Source organism: Aphelocoma coerulescens, unplaced genomic scaffold (genome assembly GCF_041296385.1).
Source record: "Aphelocoma coerulescens isolate FSJ_1873_10779 unplaced genomic scaffold, UR_Acoe_1.0 HiC_scaffold_238, whole genome shotgun sequence".
NCBI classification, from domain to species: Eukaryota; Metazoa; Chordata; class Aves; order Passeriformes; family Corvidae; genus Aphelocoma; species Aphelocoma coerulescens.
Genome location: NW_027183583.1, coordinates 63,483 through 81,338, shown reverse-complemented (window position 1 = coordinate 81,338; position 17,856 = coordinate 63,483). Strand labels below are relative to the sequence as shown.

Below are 17,856 nucleotides of genomic sequence, written 5' to 3'. Positions count from 1 at the left end.
ATTTCCCCCCCATTCCCCCCCCATTTCCCCCCTTTTTTCCCAATTTCCCCCATTTTCCCCCCATTTTCCTCCCCCTTCCCCCCCATTTTTCCCGATTTCCCCCCTTTTCCCCCCTTTTTCCCCCATTTTTTCCCATTTTCCCCCATTTCCCCCATTTTTTCCCAATTTCCCCCCTTTATTTCCCAATTTCCCCCCGTTTTTCCCCCTTTTCCCCCATTTCCCCCCATTTTCCCCCCATTTCCCCCCCTTCCCCCCGTTTTTCCCGATTTCCCCCCTTTTTTCCCCATTTCCCCCCCATTTTCTCCCCATTATTCCCCCCATTTTTCCCCCATTCTTTCCCCCATTTTTGCCCCATTTTTTCCCCATTATTTCCCCCATTTTCTCCCCATTTCCCCCCCTTTTCCCCCCATTCCCCCCCATTTCCCCCCTTTTTTCCCAATTTCCCCCATTTTCCCCCCATTTTCCTCCCCCTTCCCCCCCATTTTTCCCGATTTCCCCCCTTTTCCCCCATTTTCCCCCATTTTTTCCCGATTTCCTCCCCTTTATTTCCCAATTTTCCCCCGTTTTTCCCAATTTCCCCCCATTTCCCCCCCTTCCCCCCCATTTTTCCCAATTTCCCCCCATTTTCCCCCCTTTATTTCCCCATTTCCCCCCTTTATTTCCCCCTTTCCCCCCCTTTTTACCCGATTTCCCCCATTTTTTCCCCATTTCCCCCCCATTTTCCCCCCTTTATTTCCCCATTCCCCCCCATTTCCCCCCCTTTCCCCCCCTTTTTCCCCAATTTCCCCCCTTTTTTCCCCATTTCCCCCCCATTTTTCCCCTTTATTTCCCCATTCCCCCCATTTTCCCCATTTTTCCCCCCTTTTTTCCCAATTTCCCCCCAATTTCCCCCCTTTATTTTCCAATTCCCCCCCATTTCCCCTCCCTTCCCCCCCTTTATTTCCCAATTTCCCCCCATTTCCCCCCTTTTTCCCCCTTTATTTCCCCCTTTCCCCCCCATTTTTCCCGATTTCCCCCCTTTTTCCCCCGTTTTCCGCCCTCACCGATGCCGAGCTCTCCCAGGAAGGCTCCGAGCCCCGGGGGGGGTCCCGGGGGGTCCCTGGAGCCGATCCAGGCCCCGAACTCCGCGCACGACAGCGCCGCGTGCCGGGGGTCCCACTGCGGGGGGACGGGGGGCATTGAGGGGCCCAAAACCGCCCCGATTCACCCCAAAATGGAGCCAGAAACGGGCCAGAAACTGCCCCAAATACAGACCCAAAACTGCCCCAATTCAGCCCAAAATAGCCCCAAATACAGACCCAAAACTGCCCCGAAACGGCCCCGATTCACCCCAAAATGGAGCCAGAAACAGCCTCAAATACAGACCCAAAACGGCCCCGATTCACCCCAAAATGGAGCCAGAAACAGACCCAAATACAGACCCAAAATGGCCCCGATTCACCCCAAAATGGAGCCAGAAACTGCCCCAAAACAGCCCCAAACACAGACCCAAAACGGCCCCGATTCACCCCAAAATGGAGCCAGAAACTGCCCAGATTCACCCCAAAATGGAGCCAGAAACGGGCCAGAAACAGCCCCAAATACAGACCCAAATACAGACCCAAAATGGCCCCAAAACAGCCCCAAATACAGACCCAAAAGTGCCCCAATTCACCCCAAAATGGAGCCAGAAACAGCCCCAAATGCAGACCCAAAACTGCCCCGAAACGGCCCCGATTCACCCCAAAATGGAGCCAAAACTGCCCCGATTCACCCCAAAACGGAGCCAGAAACGGGCCAGAAACAGCCCCAAATACAGCCCCAAATACAGACCCAAATACAGACCCAAAATAGCCCCAAAATAGCCCCAAATACAGACCCAAAACGGCCCAAATTCACCCCAAAATGGAGCCAGAAATGGGCCAGAAACAGCCCCAAATACAGCCCCAAAACTGCCCCGAAACGGCCCAGATTCACCCCAAAATGGAGCCAAAACTGCCCCGATTCACCCCAAAACGGAGCCAGAAACGGGCCAGAAACAGCCCCAAATACAGCCCCAAATACAGACCCAAATACAGACCCAAAACGGCCCCGATTCACCCCAAAATGGAGCCAGAAACAGCCCCAAATACAGACCCAAAACGGCCCCGATTCACCCCAAAATGGAGCCCGAAATGGCCCCAAAATAGCCCCAAATACAGACCCAAAACTGCCCCAAAACTGCCCAAATTCACCCCAAAATGGAGCCAGAAACAGCCCCAAATACAGACCCAAAATGGCCCAAATTCACCCCAAAATGGAGCCAGAAACAGACCCGGAAACGGCCCCAAATACAGACCCCAAAACTGCCCCAAAACTGCCCAAATTCACCCCAAAATGGAGCCCGAAATGGCCCAAAAATAGCCCCAAATACAGACCCAAAATAGCCCAAATTCTCCCCAAAATGGAGCCCAAAACAGCCCCAAAACTGCCCAGATTCACCCCAAAATGGAGCCAGAAACGGGCCAGAAACAGCCCCAAATACAGACCCAAAACTGCCCCAATTCAGCCCAAAATGGAGCCAGAAACGGCCCCAAATACAGACCCAAAACTGCCCCAAAACTGCCCCAATTCACCCCAAAATGGAGCCAGAAACAGCTCCAAATACAGACCCAAAACGGCCCCAATTCACCCCAAAATGGAGCCAGAAACGGGCCAGAAACAGCTCCAAATACAGACCCAAAACGGCCCCAATTCACCCCAAAATAGCCCCAAATACAGACCCAAAACTGCCCCGAAACGGCCCCGATTCACCCCAAAATGGAGCCAGAAACAGCCCCAAATACAGACCCAAAACAGCCCCAAATACAGACCCAAAACAGCCCCAAAACTGCCCAGATTCACCCCAAAATGGAGCCAGAAACGGGCCAGAAACAGCCCCAAATACAGACCCAAAACTGCCCCAATTCAGCCCAAAATGGAGCCAGAAACAGCTCCAAATACAGACCCAAAACGGCCCCAATTCACCCCAAAATGGAGCCAGAAACGGGCCAGAAACAGCTCCAAATACAGACCCAAAACGGCCCCAATTCACCCCAAAATAGCCCCAAATACAGACCCAAAACTGCCCCGAAACGGCCCCGATTCACCCCAAAATGGAGCCAGAAACAGACCCAAATACAGACCCAAAACGGCCCCGATTCACCCCAAAATGGAGCCAGAAACAGACCCAAATACAGACCCAAAACGGCCCCGATTCACCCCAAAATGGAGCCAGAAACAGCCCCAAAAACAGACCCAAAATGGCCCCGATTCACCCCAAAATGGAGCCAGAAACTGCCCCAAATACAGACCCAAAACTGCCCCAAAACTGCCCAAATTCACCCCAAAATGGAGCCAGAAACAGCTCCAAATACAGCCCCAAATACAGACCCAAAACTGCCCCAAAATGGCCCCGATTCACCCCAAAATGGAGCCAGAAACGGGCCAGAAACAGCCCCAAATTCACCCCAAAACTGCCCCAAAACGGCCCCGATTCACCCCAAAATGGAGCCCAAAACAGCCCCAAAACGGCCCCAAAACGGCCCCAAAATTCCCCCCAAAAATTCCACAAAATCTCCCCAAAAATCCCCAGTTCCCTCCCAGTCCCTCCCAGTCCCTCCCAGTCCCCTCCCAGTAACCCCAGACCCCACCCCAGTACAAACCAGTACAAACCAGTATAAACCAGTACAAACCAGTAACCCCAAACCCCCCTTTTCACCCCTCCCAGTCCCTCCCAGTCCCCTCCCAGTCCCCTCCCAGTACCCCCAAACCCCAAACCAGTACAAAACCAGTACAAACCAGTACAAAACCAGTACAAACCAGTATAAACCAGTACAAACCAGTAACCCCAAACCCCCCTTTTCACCCCTCCCAGTCCCTCCCAATCCCCTTCCAGTGCCCTCCCAGTATAAACCAGTAACCCCAAATCCCCTCCCAGTCCCTCCCAGTCCCCTCCCAGTACCCCCAAACCCCAAACCAGTACAAAACCAGTACAAACCAGTACAAACCAGTATAAACCAGTACAAACCAGTAACCCCAAACCCCCCTTTTCACCCCTCCCAGTCCCTCCCAATCCCCTCCCAGTCCCTCCCAGCTCCCCCCCGAGCCCAAACCAGTAACCCCAGACCCCAACCCAGTCCAACCCAGTCCAAACCAGTATAAACCAGTATAAACCAGTACCGGCAGCTGGCAGCGGGGGCAGCAGCACTGGTGGCACTGGGGGCACTGGGCCGGGCCCCGCTCGCCCTCGAAGATGAAGCCGAAGGAGCACTGGGAGAGGGGGGGAGGGGTCGGGGGGGGTACTGGGAGCCTCCCAGTATGAACCAGTAAGTCCCAGTTCAAACCAGTAACTCCCAGTATGGAACCAGTAAGAAACCAGTAAGGAAAAAGGGCAAACCAGTATAAACCAGTAAGACATAAACAGCCTCCCAGTTCATCCCAGTGCCCTCCCAGGGCCTCCCAGTCCCTCCCAATTCATCCCAGTATGAACCAGTAAGTCCCAGTTCAAACCAGTAACTCCCAGTATGGAACCAGTAAGAAACCAGTAAGGAAAAAGGGCAAACCAGTATAAACCAGTAAAACATAAACAGCCTCCCAGTTCATCCCAGTGCCCTCCCAGTCGCTCCCAGTGCCCTCCCAGTCCCTCCCAGTGCCCTCCCAGTATGAACCAGTAAGTCCCAGTTCGAACCAGTAACTCCCAGTATGGAACCAGTAAAAAACCAGTAAGGAAAAAAGGCAAACCAGTATAAACCAGTAAGATCCAAATGCCATCCCAGTTCATCCCAGTGCCCTCCCAGTCGCTCCCAGTGCCCTCCCAGTCCCTCCCAGTGCCTCCCAGTTCATCCCAGTTCAAACCAGTAACTCCCAGTATGGAACCAGTAAGAAACCAGTAAAGAAAAAGGGCAAACCAGTATAAACCAGTAAGCCCCAAACGCCCTCCCAGTTCATCCCAGTGCCCTCCCAGTCGCTCCCAGTGCCCTCCCAGTCCCTCCCAGTGCCCTCCCAGTATGAACCAGTAAGTCCCAGTTCAAACCAGTACCTCCCAGTATGGAACCAGTAAAAAACCAGTAAAGAAAAAGGGCAAACCAGTATAAACCAGTAAGCCCCAAATGCCATCCCACTTCATCCCAGTGCCCTCCTAGTAGCTCCCAGTCCCTCCCAGTGCCTCCCAGTTCATCCCAGTTCAAACCAGTAAGTCCCAGTATGGAACCAGTAAAAAAGCAGTAAAAAAAAAGGGCAAACCAGTATAAACCAGTAAGCCCCAAACGCCCTCCCAGTTCATCCCAGTGCCCTCCCAGTTGCTCCCAGTGCCCTCCCAGTCCCTCCCAGCGCCTCCCAGTATAAACCAGTAACCCCAAATCCCCTTCCAGTCCCTCCCAGTGCCCTCCTGGCCTCCTCCCAATATAAACCAGTACAAACCAGTACAAACCAGTAACCCCAAATCCCCTCCCAGTCCCTCCCAGTCCCTCCCAGTCCCTCCCAGTTCCCTCCCAGTTCCCTCCCAGTCCCTTCCAGTCCCTCCCAGTCCCTCCCAGTGCCCTCCCGACCCCCTCCCAGTATAAACCAGTATAAACCAGTACGTGAGGGCACCACAGGAACTGGGGGTCCCTGAGCAGCTCCAGCTCCGTCAACTTCCGGGTCACGAGGCCGAAGGTGTCGGGGTCCAGGCAGTGCCGCAGCTGCTTCCAGTACAAACCAGTATGAACCAGTATAAACCAGTATGGACCAGTATAAACCAGTATAAACCAGTATGAACCGGTATAAACCCAGAAATCCCTCCCAGTATCAACCAGTAAAGAAAAAAACCACCAAACCAGTATAAACCAGTACGGGCAAAGGGCAAACTGGGAGTTCCCAGTGGCTCCCAGTCGCCCTCCCAGTATAAACCAGTACAAACCAGTATAAACCAGTATAAACCAGTACAAACCAGTATAAACCGGTAACCCCAATCCCCTTTTTCCCCCCTTTAATCCCCTCCCAGTCCCTCCCAGTTCATCCCAGTCCCCGTCCCAGTTGCTCCCAGTAGCCCCAAACCCCCTCCCAGTCCCCTCCCAGTACAAACCAGTATAAACCAGTACAAACCAGTAACCCCCAAACCCCATTTTCCCTCCGTTTTTAACCCTTTAACTCCCTCCCAGTCCCTCCCAGTCCCTCCCAGTTGCTCCCAGTCCGCTCCCAGTTCATCCCAGTACAAACCAGTCCCCTCCCAGTCACTTCCCAGTCCCCTCCCAGTATAAACCAGTATAAACCGGTAACCCCCAAACTCCCTCCCAGCCCCTCCCAGTTGCTCCCAGTCCCCTCCCAGTTCATCCCAGTACAAACCAGTCACTCCCAGTCCCCTCCCAGTCCCTCCCAGTTCCCTCCCAGTCTCTCCCAGTTCCCTCCCAGTTCATCCCAGTCCCTCCCAGTCCCCTCCCAGTACAAACCAGTACAAACCAGTAACCCGAAATCCCCATTTTTCTCCATTTCCCCCATTTTTAACCCTTTAATCCCCTCCCAGTCCCTCCCAGTTCATCCCAGTCCCTCCCAGTAACCCCCCAGTACTCTCCCAGTCTCCTCCCAGTATAAACCAGTCCAAACCAGTAACCCCAAACCCCAATTTAACCCTTTTTTAACCCTTTTCCCTCCATTTTTAACCCTTTAACCCCCTCCCAGTCCCTCCCAGTTCCCTCCCAGTTGCTCCCAGTCCCTCCCAGTTGCTCCCAGTGACCCCCCAGTCCCCTCCCAGTCCAAACCAGTAACCCCAAACCCCAATTTAACCCTTTTTTAACCCTTTTCCCTCCATTTTTAACCCTTTAACTCCCTCCCAGTCCCTCCCAGTTCCATCCCAGTTGCTCCCAGTGACCCCCCAGGCCCCTCCCAGTTCCCTCCCAGTGCAAACCAGTAACCCCAAACCCCAATTTAACCCTTTTTTAACCCTTTTCCCTCCATTTTTAACCCTTTAACCCCCTCCCAGTCCCTCCCAGTTCATCCCAGTTGCTCCCAGTCCCTCCCAGTTGCTCCCAGTGACCCCCCAGTCCCCTCCCAGTCCCCTCCCAGTTCCCTCCCAGTCCAAACCAGTAACCCCAACCCCCAATTTAACCCTTTTTTAACCCTTTTCCCTCCATTTTCCCTCCGTTTTTAACCCTTTAACTCCCTCCCAGTCCCTCCCAGTCCCTCCCAGTCCCTCCCAGTCCCTTCCCAGTCCCTCCCAGTCCCCTCCCAGTACAAACCAGTACAAACCAGTAACCCCAAATCCCCATTTTCCCCCATTTCCCCCCATTTTTAACCCTTTCTCCTCCATTTTTAACCCTTTTTAACCCTTTAACCCCTCCCAGTCCCTCCCAGTCCCTCCCAGTCCCTCCCAGTCCCCTCCCAGTCCCCTCCCAGTACAAACCAGTACAAACCAGTAACCCCAAATCCCCATTTCCCCCCATTTTTAACCCTTTCTCCCCCACTTTTAACCCTTTCTCCCCCATTTCTCCCCCGTTTTTCCCCGTTTTTTCGCCCTTTCACCCCTCCCAGCCCCCTCCCAGTACAACCCAGTGCTCCCAGTTACCCGGGGCTCCAGCGTGGACCAGTAGCAGAGGCGCCACCAGTCCGAACCAGTCCGAACCGGTCCAAACCAGTAACCCCAGACCCCAATTTAACCCTTTTTTAACCCATTCCCCTCCGTTTTTAACCCTTTAACCCCCTCCCAGTCCCTCCCAGTTCATCCCAGTTGCTCCCAGTCCCTCCCAGTTGCTCCCAGTGACCCCCCAGTCCCCTCCCAGTCCAAACCAGTAACCCCAAACCCCAATTTAACCCTTTTTTAACCCTTTTCCCTCCATTTTCCCTCCGTTTTTAACCCTTTAACTCCCTCCCAGTCCCTTCCCAGTCCCTCCCAGTCCCCTCCCAGTACAAACCAGTACAAACCAGTAACCCCAAACCCCCATTTTCCCCCATTTCCCCCCACTTTTAACCCTTTCTCCTCCATTTTTAACCCTTTTTCAACCCTTTAACCCCTCCCAGTCCCTCCCAGTCCCCTCCCAGTCCCTCCCAGTACAAACCAGTACAAACCAGTACAAACCAGTAACCCCAAACCCCCATTTCCCCCCATTTTTAACCCTTTCTCCCCCAATTTTAACCCTTTTTTCCCCGTTTTTTCCCCCTTTCACCCCTCCCAGTCCCTCCCAGTCCCCTCCCAGTACAAACCAGTACAAACCAGTAACCCCAAATCCCCCCATTTCCCCCCATTTCCCCCCATTTTTAACCCTTTCTCCCCCACTTTTAACCCTTTCTCCCCCATTTTTCCCCGTTTTTCCCCGTTTTTTCGCCCTTTCACCCCTCCCAGCCCCCTCCCAGTACAACCCAGTGCTCCCAGTTACCCGGGGCTCCAGCGTGGACCAGTAGCAGAGGCGCCACCAGTCCGAACCAGTCCGAACCAGTAACCCCAAACCCCCATTTCCCCCCGTTTCTCCCCATTTTTAACCCTTTCTCCCCATTTTTAACCCTTTTCCCTCCATTTTTAACCCTTTAACCCCCTCCCAGTCCCTCCCAGTCCCTCCCAGTCCCTCCCAGTTCATCCCAGTCCCCTCCCAGTACAAACCAGTACAAACCAGTAACCCCAAATCCCCATTTCCCCCCATTTCCCCCCATTTTTAACCCTTTCTCCCCCACTTTTAACCCTTTTTTCCCCGTGTTTCTCCGTTTTTTCGCCCTTTAACCCCTCCCAGTCCCCTCCCAGTACAAACCAGTACAAACCAGTAACCCCAAACCCCCATTTCCCCCCATTTTTCCCCATTTTTAACCCTTTCTCCCCCATTTTTAACCCTTTCTTCTCCATTTTTAACCCTTTTTTCCCCGTTTTTTCGCCCTTTCACCCCTCCCAGTCCCCTCCCAGTGCCCTCCCAGTACAAACCAGTACAAACCAGTAACCCCAAATCCCCATTTCCCCCCATTTCCCCCCATTTTTAACCCTTTCTCCCCCATTTTTAACCCTTTTTTCCCCGTGTTTCTCCGTTTTTTCGCCCTTTAACCCCTCCCAGTCCCTCCCAGTCCCCTCCCAGTACAAACCAGTACAAACCAGTAACCCCAAATTCCCCCATTTCCCCCCATTCCCCCCATTTTTAACCCTTTCTCCTCCATTTTTAACCCTTTTTCAACCCTTTAACCCCTCCCAGTTCCCTCCCAGTCCCTTCCCAGTCCCTCCCAGTCCCCTCCCAGTACAAACCAGTACAAACCAGTAACCCCAAATCCCCCCATTTCCCCCCATTTTTAACCCTTTCTCCTCCAATTTTAACCCTTTTTCCCCCATTTTTCCGCCCTTTAACCCCTCCAGTCCCCTCCCAGCACAAACCAGTACAAACCAGTAACCCCAAACCCCCATTTCCCCCCATTTCCCCCCATTTTTAACCCTTTCTCCCCCATTTCTCCCCCGTTTTTCCCCATTTTTTCGCCCTTTCACCCCTCCCAGCCCCCTCCCAGTACAACCCAGTGCTCCCAGTTACCCGGGGCTCCAGCGTGGACCAGTAGCAGAGGCGCTGGGCCTCGTCTCGCAGGTCGGGCCGGCCGCAGCTGGGGCAGCCCAGGGCGGCCACGCCGCGCTCGCGGACGCCCACGGTGAAGTGCAGCCGGAAGCACTCGGGGCACAGCGGGCACGAGCAGCCCGGCAGCCACTGCATCTGCACCAGTATAACCAGTATAAACCAGTACGGACCAGTATGGACTGGTAGAAATCGGTATAAACCACTAGGAACCAGTAGGAACCAGTATGAGCCACTATGAACCAGTAGGAGCCACTATGAACTACTACAGACCAGTATGAACTAGTATGGACCAGTATAACCAGTATAAACCAGTATGGACCGGTATGGATCGCTATAAACCAGTATAAACCAGTAGGAACCAATAGAAACCGCTATGAGCCACTATGAACCAGTAGGAACCACTATGAACCGCTACGGACCAGTATGAACTAGTATGGACCAGTATAACCAGTATAAACCAGTACGGACCAGTACGGAGCGGTAGAAAGCGGTATAAACCAGTAGGAACCAGTACGAACCAGTATGGATCACTATGAGCCATTATGAACCAGTAGGAGCCACTATGAACCTCTACGGACCAGTATGAACTAGTATGGACCAGTATAACCAGTATAAACCAGTATGGACCAGTATGGACCAGTATGGATCGCTATAAACCAGTATAAACCAGTAGGAACCAGTATGGACCACTACGAACCACTATGAACCAGTAGGAACCACTATGAACTACTACAGACCAGTACGAACTAGTATGGACCAGTATGGACCAGTATGGACCAGTATGGACCAGTATAACCAGTATAGACGAGTATGGACCAGTATAAACCAGTACGGACCACTATGAACCAGATGGAACCACCATGAACTTCTACGAACCAGTACAAACTAGTATGGACCAGTATAACCAGTACGGACCAGTATGGACCAGTATGGACCAGTACAAACCAGTAGAAACCAGTATAAGCCAATACAAACCGGTATAAACCAGTATAAACCAGTATGAACCAGTATAAACCAGTGAGGTGTAAAACCCATTGGAGCTGCTGCCCCCAGGTGGCCGCGGAGGGAATTGCAGCCATTAAAACACCAAACCAGTACAGACCAGTTCATCCCAGTTCATCCCAGTTCATCCCAGTAACCCCGAGCCCCAAACCAGTCCATCCCAGTCCATCCCAGTTCATCCCAGTCCATCCCAGTAAGCGGCTCCCGGCCCCCCAGTGCAGCCGGAAGCACTCGGGGCACAGCGGGCACGAGCAGCCCGGCAGCCACTGCATCTGCACCAGTATAACCAGTATAAACCAGTAAGGACCAGTATGGACTGGTAGAAATCGGTATAAACCACTAGGAACCAGTAGGAACCACTATGAGCCATTATAAACCAGTAGGAGCCACTATGAACCGCTACGGACCAGTATGAACTAGTATGGACCAGTATAACCAGTATAAACCAGTATGGACCAGTACGGAGCGGTAGAAATCGGTATAAACCAGTAGGAACCAGTATGAACCAGTATGAGCCATTATAAACCAGTAGGAGCCACTATGAACCGCTACGGACCCCTATGAACTAATATGGACCAGTATAACCAGTATAAACTAGTATGAACCAGTATGGACTGGTATGGATCAGTATAAACCAGTATAAACCAGTACAAACCAGTATGGACCACTATAAACCAGTACGAACCAGTAGCAACCACTATGAACTACTACAGACCAGTATGAACTAATATGGACCAGTATGGACCAGTATGGACCATTATAACCAGTATAGACCAGTATGGACCAGTATAAACCAGTACGGACCACTATGAACCAGATGGAACCACCATGAACTTCTACGAACCAGTACAAACTAGTATGGACCAGTATAACCAGTACGGACCAGTATGGACCAGTATGGACCAGTACAAACCAGTAGAAACCAGTATAAGCCAATACAAACCGGTATAAACCAGTATAAACCAGTATGAACCAGTATAAACCAGTGAGGTGTAAAACCCATTGGAGCTGCTGCCCCCAGGTGGCCGCGGAGGGAATTGCAGCCATTAAAACACCAAACCAGTACAGACCAGTTCATCCCAGTTCATCCCAGTTCATCCCAGTAACCCCGAGCCCCAAACCAGTCCATCCCAGTCCATCCCAGTTCATCCCAGTCCATCCCAGTAAGCGGCTCCCGGCCCCCCAGTGCAGCCGGAAGCACTCGGGGCACAGCGGGCACGAGCAGCCCGGCAGCCACTGCATCTGCACCAGTATAACCAGTATAAACCAGTACGGACCAGTATGGACTGGTAGAAATCGGTATAAACCAGTAGGAACCAGTAGGAACCACTATGAGCCATTATAAACCAGTAGGAGCCACTATGAACCGCTACGGACCAGTATGAACTAGTATGGACCAGTATAACCAGTATAAACCAGTATGGACCAGTACGGAGCGGTAGAAATCGGTATAAACCAGTATAAACCAGTAGGAACCAGTATGAATCACTATGAGCCACTATGAACCAGTAGGAGCCACTATGAACCGCTACGGACCAGTATGAACTAGTATGGACCAGTATAACCAGTATAAACCAGTATGGACCAGTATGGACCGGTAGAAATCGGTATAAACCAGTAGGAACCAGTAGGAACCAGTATGGACCACTACGAGCCACTATGAACCAGTAGGAGCCACTATGAACCGCTACGGACCAGTATGAACTAGTATGGACCAGTATAACCAGTATAAACCAGTATGAACCAGTATGGACCGGTATGGATCAGTATAAACCAGTATAAACCAGTACAAACCAGTATGGACCACTATAAACCAGTACGAACCAGTAGCAACCACTATGAACTACTACAGACCAGTACGAACTAATATGGACCAGTATGGACCATTATAACCAGTATAGACGAGTATGGACCAGTATAAACCAGTACGGACCACTATGAACCAGATGGAACCACCATGAACTTCTACGAACCAGTACGAACTAGTATGGACCAGTATAACCAGTACGGACCAGTATGGACCAGTATGGACCAGTACAAACCAGTAGAAACCAGTATAAGCCAATACAAACCGGTATAAACCAGTATAAACCAGTATGAACCAGTATAAACCAGTGAGGTGTAAAACCCATTGGAGCTGCTGCCCCCAGGTGGCCGCGGAGGGAATTGCAGCCATTAAAACACCAAACCAGTACAGACCAGTTCGTCCCAGTTCATCCCAGTTCATCCCAGTTGCTCCCACTCGCTCCCAGTCCCTCCCAGTCCCCTCCCAGTATAAACCAGTAACCCTAAATCCCCTCCCAGTCCCTCCCAGTCGCTCCCAGTTCCCTCCCAGTCCCCTCCCAATCCCCTCCCAGTCCCTCCCAGTCCCTCCCAATCCCCTCCCAGTCCCTCCCAGTCCCTCCCAGTTCCCTCCCAGTCCCTCCCAGTCCCCCCCATTCCCCTCCCAGTCCCTCCCAGTTCCCTCCCAGTCCCTCCCAGTCCCCCCCATTCCCCTCCCAGTCCCTCCCAGTTCCCTCCCAGTTGCCTCCCAGTCCCTCCCAGTACAAACCAGTCCCCTCCCAGTCCCCCCCAATCCCCCCCAATCCCTCCCAGTTCCCTCCCAGTCCCCTCCCAGTTCCCCCCCAGTTCCCTCCCAGTCCCTCCCAGTCCCTCCCATTCCCCTCCCAGTCCCTCCCAGTCCCTCCCAGTCCCTCCCAGTCCCTCCCAATCCCCTCCCAGTCCCTCCCAGTCCCTCCCAGTTCCCTCCCAATCCCTCCCAGTCCCTCCCAATCCCTCCCAGTCCCCCCCAATCCCATCCCAGTCCCTCCCAATCCCCTCCCAGTCCCTCCCAGTCCCTCCCAGTCCCCCCCATTCCCCTCCCAGTCCCTCCCAGTTCCCTCCCAGTCCCTCCCAGTCCCTCCCAGTCCCTCCCAGTCCCCCCCAATCCCCTCCCAGTCCCTCCCAGTCCCCTCCCAGTCCCTCCCAGTCCCTCCCAGTCCCTCCCAGTACGCACCAGTTGCCGGGGCAGCCCCCAGCCGCACACGGCGCACTCGCAGCGCAGGCGTCTGCGCAGGGCAGCCCGGTCCGGGCAGGACCCCACGGCCTCCACCAGTTCTCCCAGTAAAGGTTCCTTACTGGGATCGCCCACCAGCCCCAGGCCCAGCTCGCGGCCCAGCCCGGCCACCAGCGAGGCCCGGCCCCAGCTGGCCACGGGCAACGTGGCCAGGATCTGCCGCACCAGGGCCTGCGGGGGGCCAGGGGCACCAGTAAGAACCAGTAAGAACCAGTAACAAAAAACCCCAAACCAGTATGAACCAGTATAAACCAGTAAGGAAAAAACCCCATACCAGTAAACCTGAAACCCATCCCAGTCCTCCCAGTGACCCCAAATGCACTCCCAGTTCATCCCAGTTCATCCCAGTTCATCCCAGTTCATCCCAGTAACCCCAGACCCCAAACCAGTAGAAACCAGTATAAACCAGTAAGGAAAACACCCCAAACCAGTATGAACCACTAAGGAAAAAACCCCAAACCAGTGACTCCCAGTAGGCCCAAATCCACTCCCAGTGACCCCAAATCCACTCCCAGTCCATCCCAGTTCGTCCCAGTTCATCCCAGTAACCCCAGACCCCAAACCAGTAAGAACCACTATAAACCAGTAGAAACCAGTAAGGAAAAAACCCCAAACCAGTAAGCCTGAAACCCATCCCAGTCCCTCCCCGTGACCCCAAATGCACTCCCAGTTCATCCCAGTTCATCCCAGTTCATCCCAGTAACCCCAGACCCCAAACCAGTACAAACCAGTACAAACCAGTACAAACCAGTAAGGGAAAAACCACCAAACCAGTGACTCCCAGTAGGCCCAAATCCACTCCCAGTGACCCCAAACCCACTCCCAGTTCATCCCAGTTCATCCCAGTTCATCCCAGTAACCCCAGACCCCAAACCAGTACAAACCAGTATGAACCAATTAAGAAAAAACCCCAAACCAGTACGAACCAGTAAGGGAAAAACCCCAAACCAGTGACTCCCAGTAAGCCCAAATCCACTCCCAGTGACCCCAAATCCACTCCCAGTTCATCCCAGTTCATCCCAGTTCATCCCAGTTCATCCCAGTTCATCCCAGTAACCCCAGACCCCAAACCAGTAAGAACCAGTATAGACCAGTATAAACTAGTAAGGAAAAAACCCCAAACCAGTAAGCCTGAAACCCATCCCAGTCCCTCCCAGTGACCCCAAATGCACTCCCAGTTCATCCCAGTTCATCCCAGTTCGTCCCAGTTCATCCCAGTAACCCCAGACCCCAAACCAGTACAAACCAGTATGAACCAATTAAGAAAAAACCCCAAACCAATATGAACCAGTAAGGGAAAAATACCAAACCAGTAAGGACCAGAGACCCCAAACCCACTCCCAGTGACAACAAATCCACTCCCAGTTCATCCCAGTTCATCCCAGTTCATCCCAGTAACCCCAGACCCCAAACCAGTAGAAACCAGTAGAAACCAGTAAGGGAAAAACCCCAAATGAGTAAGCCTGAAAACCATCCCAGTCCCTCCCAGTCCCTCCCGGTCCCTCCCAGTTCCCTCCCAGTTCGATCCCAGTTCCCTCTCACTCCCGTCCCAGTTGCTCCCAGTCCCTCCCACTATAAACCAGTAACCCCGAATCCCCTCCCAGTCCCCTCCCAGTCCCTCCCAGTCCCTCCCAGTCCCTCCCAATCCCCCCCAATCCCCTCCCAGTCCCTCCCAGTCCCTCCCAGTTTGTCCCAGTTCCCTCCCAATCCCCTCCAATCCCCTCCCAGTCCCTCCCAGTTCCCTCCCAGTCCCTCCCAGTTCCCTCCCAGTTCCTCCCAGTTCCTCCCAGTTCCCTCCCAATCCACTCCCAGTCCCTCCCAATCCCCTCCCAGTCCCTCCCAGTCCCTCCCAATCCCTCCCAATCCCCTCCCAGTCCCTCCCAGTCCCTCCCAGTCCCCCCCAATCCCCTCCCAGTCCCTCCCAGTCCCTCCCAATCCCCTCCCAGTCTCTCCCAATCCCCTCCCAGTCCCTCCCAGTCCCTCCCAATCCCTCCCAGTCTCTCCCAATCCCCCCCAGTTCCCTCCCAGTCCCTCCCAGTCCCCTCCCAGTCCCTCCCAGTCCCTCCCAGCCCCTCCCAATCCCCTCCCAGTCCCTCCCAATCCCCTCCCACTCCCCCCCACACCCCCCCAATCCCCTCCCAGTCCCTCCCAGTCCCCTCCCAGTTACCTGCTGGTCGGCCCTGTTGAAGTCCAGCCCTGGCTCCTCCCCCCGGAAGTGACGTAAGCGGAGGGGGCGGAGCCTCCGCCCCTGCAGCTCGCACAGCGCCCCCCAGTGGCCGCCCCCGTGCCGCTGCAGCGCCGCCGCCGCCGCCGCTCGCTCCGGGAAGCCCAGGCCGGACAGCAGCTGCAACTGGGACCAGTATGGACCAGTTCGGACCAGTTCAGACCAGTATGGACCGATATGGACTGGTTCGGACTGGTTTGGAGCGGTCTCGACCGGTTTGGAGCGGTTTGGAGCAGGAGAAACCAGTAGAAACCAGTAAAAAAACCCATTTTGGGGCCAAAAAGTGGCCTGAAATGGACCAGTTTGGACCAGTTTGCACCAGTACAGACTGGTTCGGACTGGTTTGGACGGGTTCGGAGTGTTTTGGAGTGGTCTCGACCGGTTTGGAACGGTTTGGACCAGTACAAACCAGTATAAACCAGTAAAAAATGCCATTTTGGGGTGAAAAATGGCCTGAAATGGACCAGTTTGGACCAGTATGGACCAGTACGGACTGGTTCGGACTGGTTCGGACTGGTTCGGACTGGTTTGGAGTGGTCTCGACCGGTTTGGAGCAGGAGAAACCAGTAAAAACCAGTAAAAAATGCCATTTTGGGGTGAAAAACGGCCTAGAACAGACCGGTTTGGACCAGTATGGACCAGTACGGACCAGTGCCGACCGTTTTAGACTGGCTCAGACTGCTTTAGACCGGTTTGGAGCAGTTTGGACCAGTATAAACCAATATAAACCTGTATAAATCCCCATTTTGGGATAAAAATCGGCCTAAAATGGACCAGTTTGGACCAGTTCGGACCGGTTCGGACCAGTATGGACCAGTGCCAATCGTTTTAGACTGGCTCAGACTGGTTTGGACTGGTTTGGAGCAGTTTGGAGCAGTAGAAACCAGTATAAACCAGTAAAAAATGCTGTTTTGGGGTGAAAAATGGCCTAAAATGGACCGGTTTTGACCAGTGCGGACCAGTTTGGACCAGTACGGACCGGTTCGGACCAGTACGGACTGGTTCGGAGTGGTTCGGAGTGGTCTCGACCGGTTTGGAGCGGTTTGGAGCAGGAGAAACCAGTAGAAACCAGTAAAAAAACCCATTTTGGGGCCAAAAAGTGGCCTGAAATGGACCAGTTTGGACCAGTTTGCACCAGTACAGACTGGTTCGGACTGGTTCGGACTGGTTCGGACTGGTTTGGAGTGGTCTCGACCGGTTTGGAACGGTTTGGACCAGTACAAACCAGTATAAACCAGTAAAAAATGCCGTTTTGGGGTGAAAAATGGCCTGAAATGGACCGGTTTGGACCAGTATGGACCAGTACGGACTGGTTCGGACTGGTTCGGACTGGTTCGGACTGGTTTGGAGTGGTCTCGACCGGTTTGGAGCAGGAGAAACCAGTATAAACCAGTAAAAAATGCCATTTTGGGGTGAAAAATGGCCTGAAATGGACCGGTTTGGACCAGTATGGACCAGTACGGACCAGTGCCGACCGTTTTAGACTGGCTCAGACTGCTTTAGACCGGTTTGGAGCAGTTTGGACCAGTATAAACCAGTATAAACCAGTATAAGTCCCCATTTTGGGATAAAAATCGGCCTAAAATGGACCAGTTTGGACCAGTTTGGACCAGTTCGGACCAGTATGGACCAGTTCCGATCGTTTTAGACTGGCTCAGACTGGTTTGGAGTGGTCTCGACTGGTTTAGAGTGTTTTGGACCAGTATAAACCAGTACAAACCAGTAAAAATGCCGTTTTGGGGTGAAAAATGGCCTAAAATGGACCGGTTTTGACCAGTGCGGACCAGTTTGGACCAGTTTGGACCAGTACAGACCGGTTCGGACTGGTTCGGACTGGTTCGGAGTGGTTTGGAGTGGTCTCGACCGGTTTGGAGCGGTTTGGAGCAGGAGAAACCAGTAGAAACCAGTAAAAAACCCCATTTTGGGGTGAAAAATGGCCTAAAATGGACCAGTTCGGACCAGTATGGACCAGTATGGACCAGTGCCGATCGTTTTAGACTGGCTCAGACTGGTTCGGACTGGTTTGGAGCGGTTTGGACCACTATAAACCAGTAAAAACCAGTATAAAC

The 17,856-nt window shown here is 53.3% G+C and overlaps 1 protein-coding gene across 1 annotated transcript in view; it reads right to left on the bottom strand.

Moving 5' to 3' along the window:
- Positions 1–17,856, bottom strand: part of LOC138101338 (E3 ubiquitin-protein ligase RNF31-like) — a 53,508-nt gene that overhangs the window by 16,220 nt on the left and 19,432 nt on the right. Inside the window, exons 10-16 of the mRNA XM_068999135.1 lie at positions 15,731–15,913; positions 13,504–13,734; positions 11,688–11,750; positions 9,468–9,641; positions 5,580–5,678; positions 4,180–4,269; positions 1,044–1,158 (exon numbers count right to left, since the gene is read on the bottom strand). Of these exons, the coding sequence (XP_068855236.1) occupies positions 1,044–1,158; positions 4,180–4,269; positions 5,580–5,678; positions 9,468–9,641; positions 11,688–11,750; positions 13,504–13,734; positions 15,731–15,913 (955 nt within the window). The remainder of the gene's footprint in view (positions 1–1,043; positions 1,159–4,179; positions 4,270–5,579; positions 5,679–9,467; positions 9,642–11,687; positions 11,751–13,503; positions 13,735–15,730; positions 15,914–17,856) is intronic.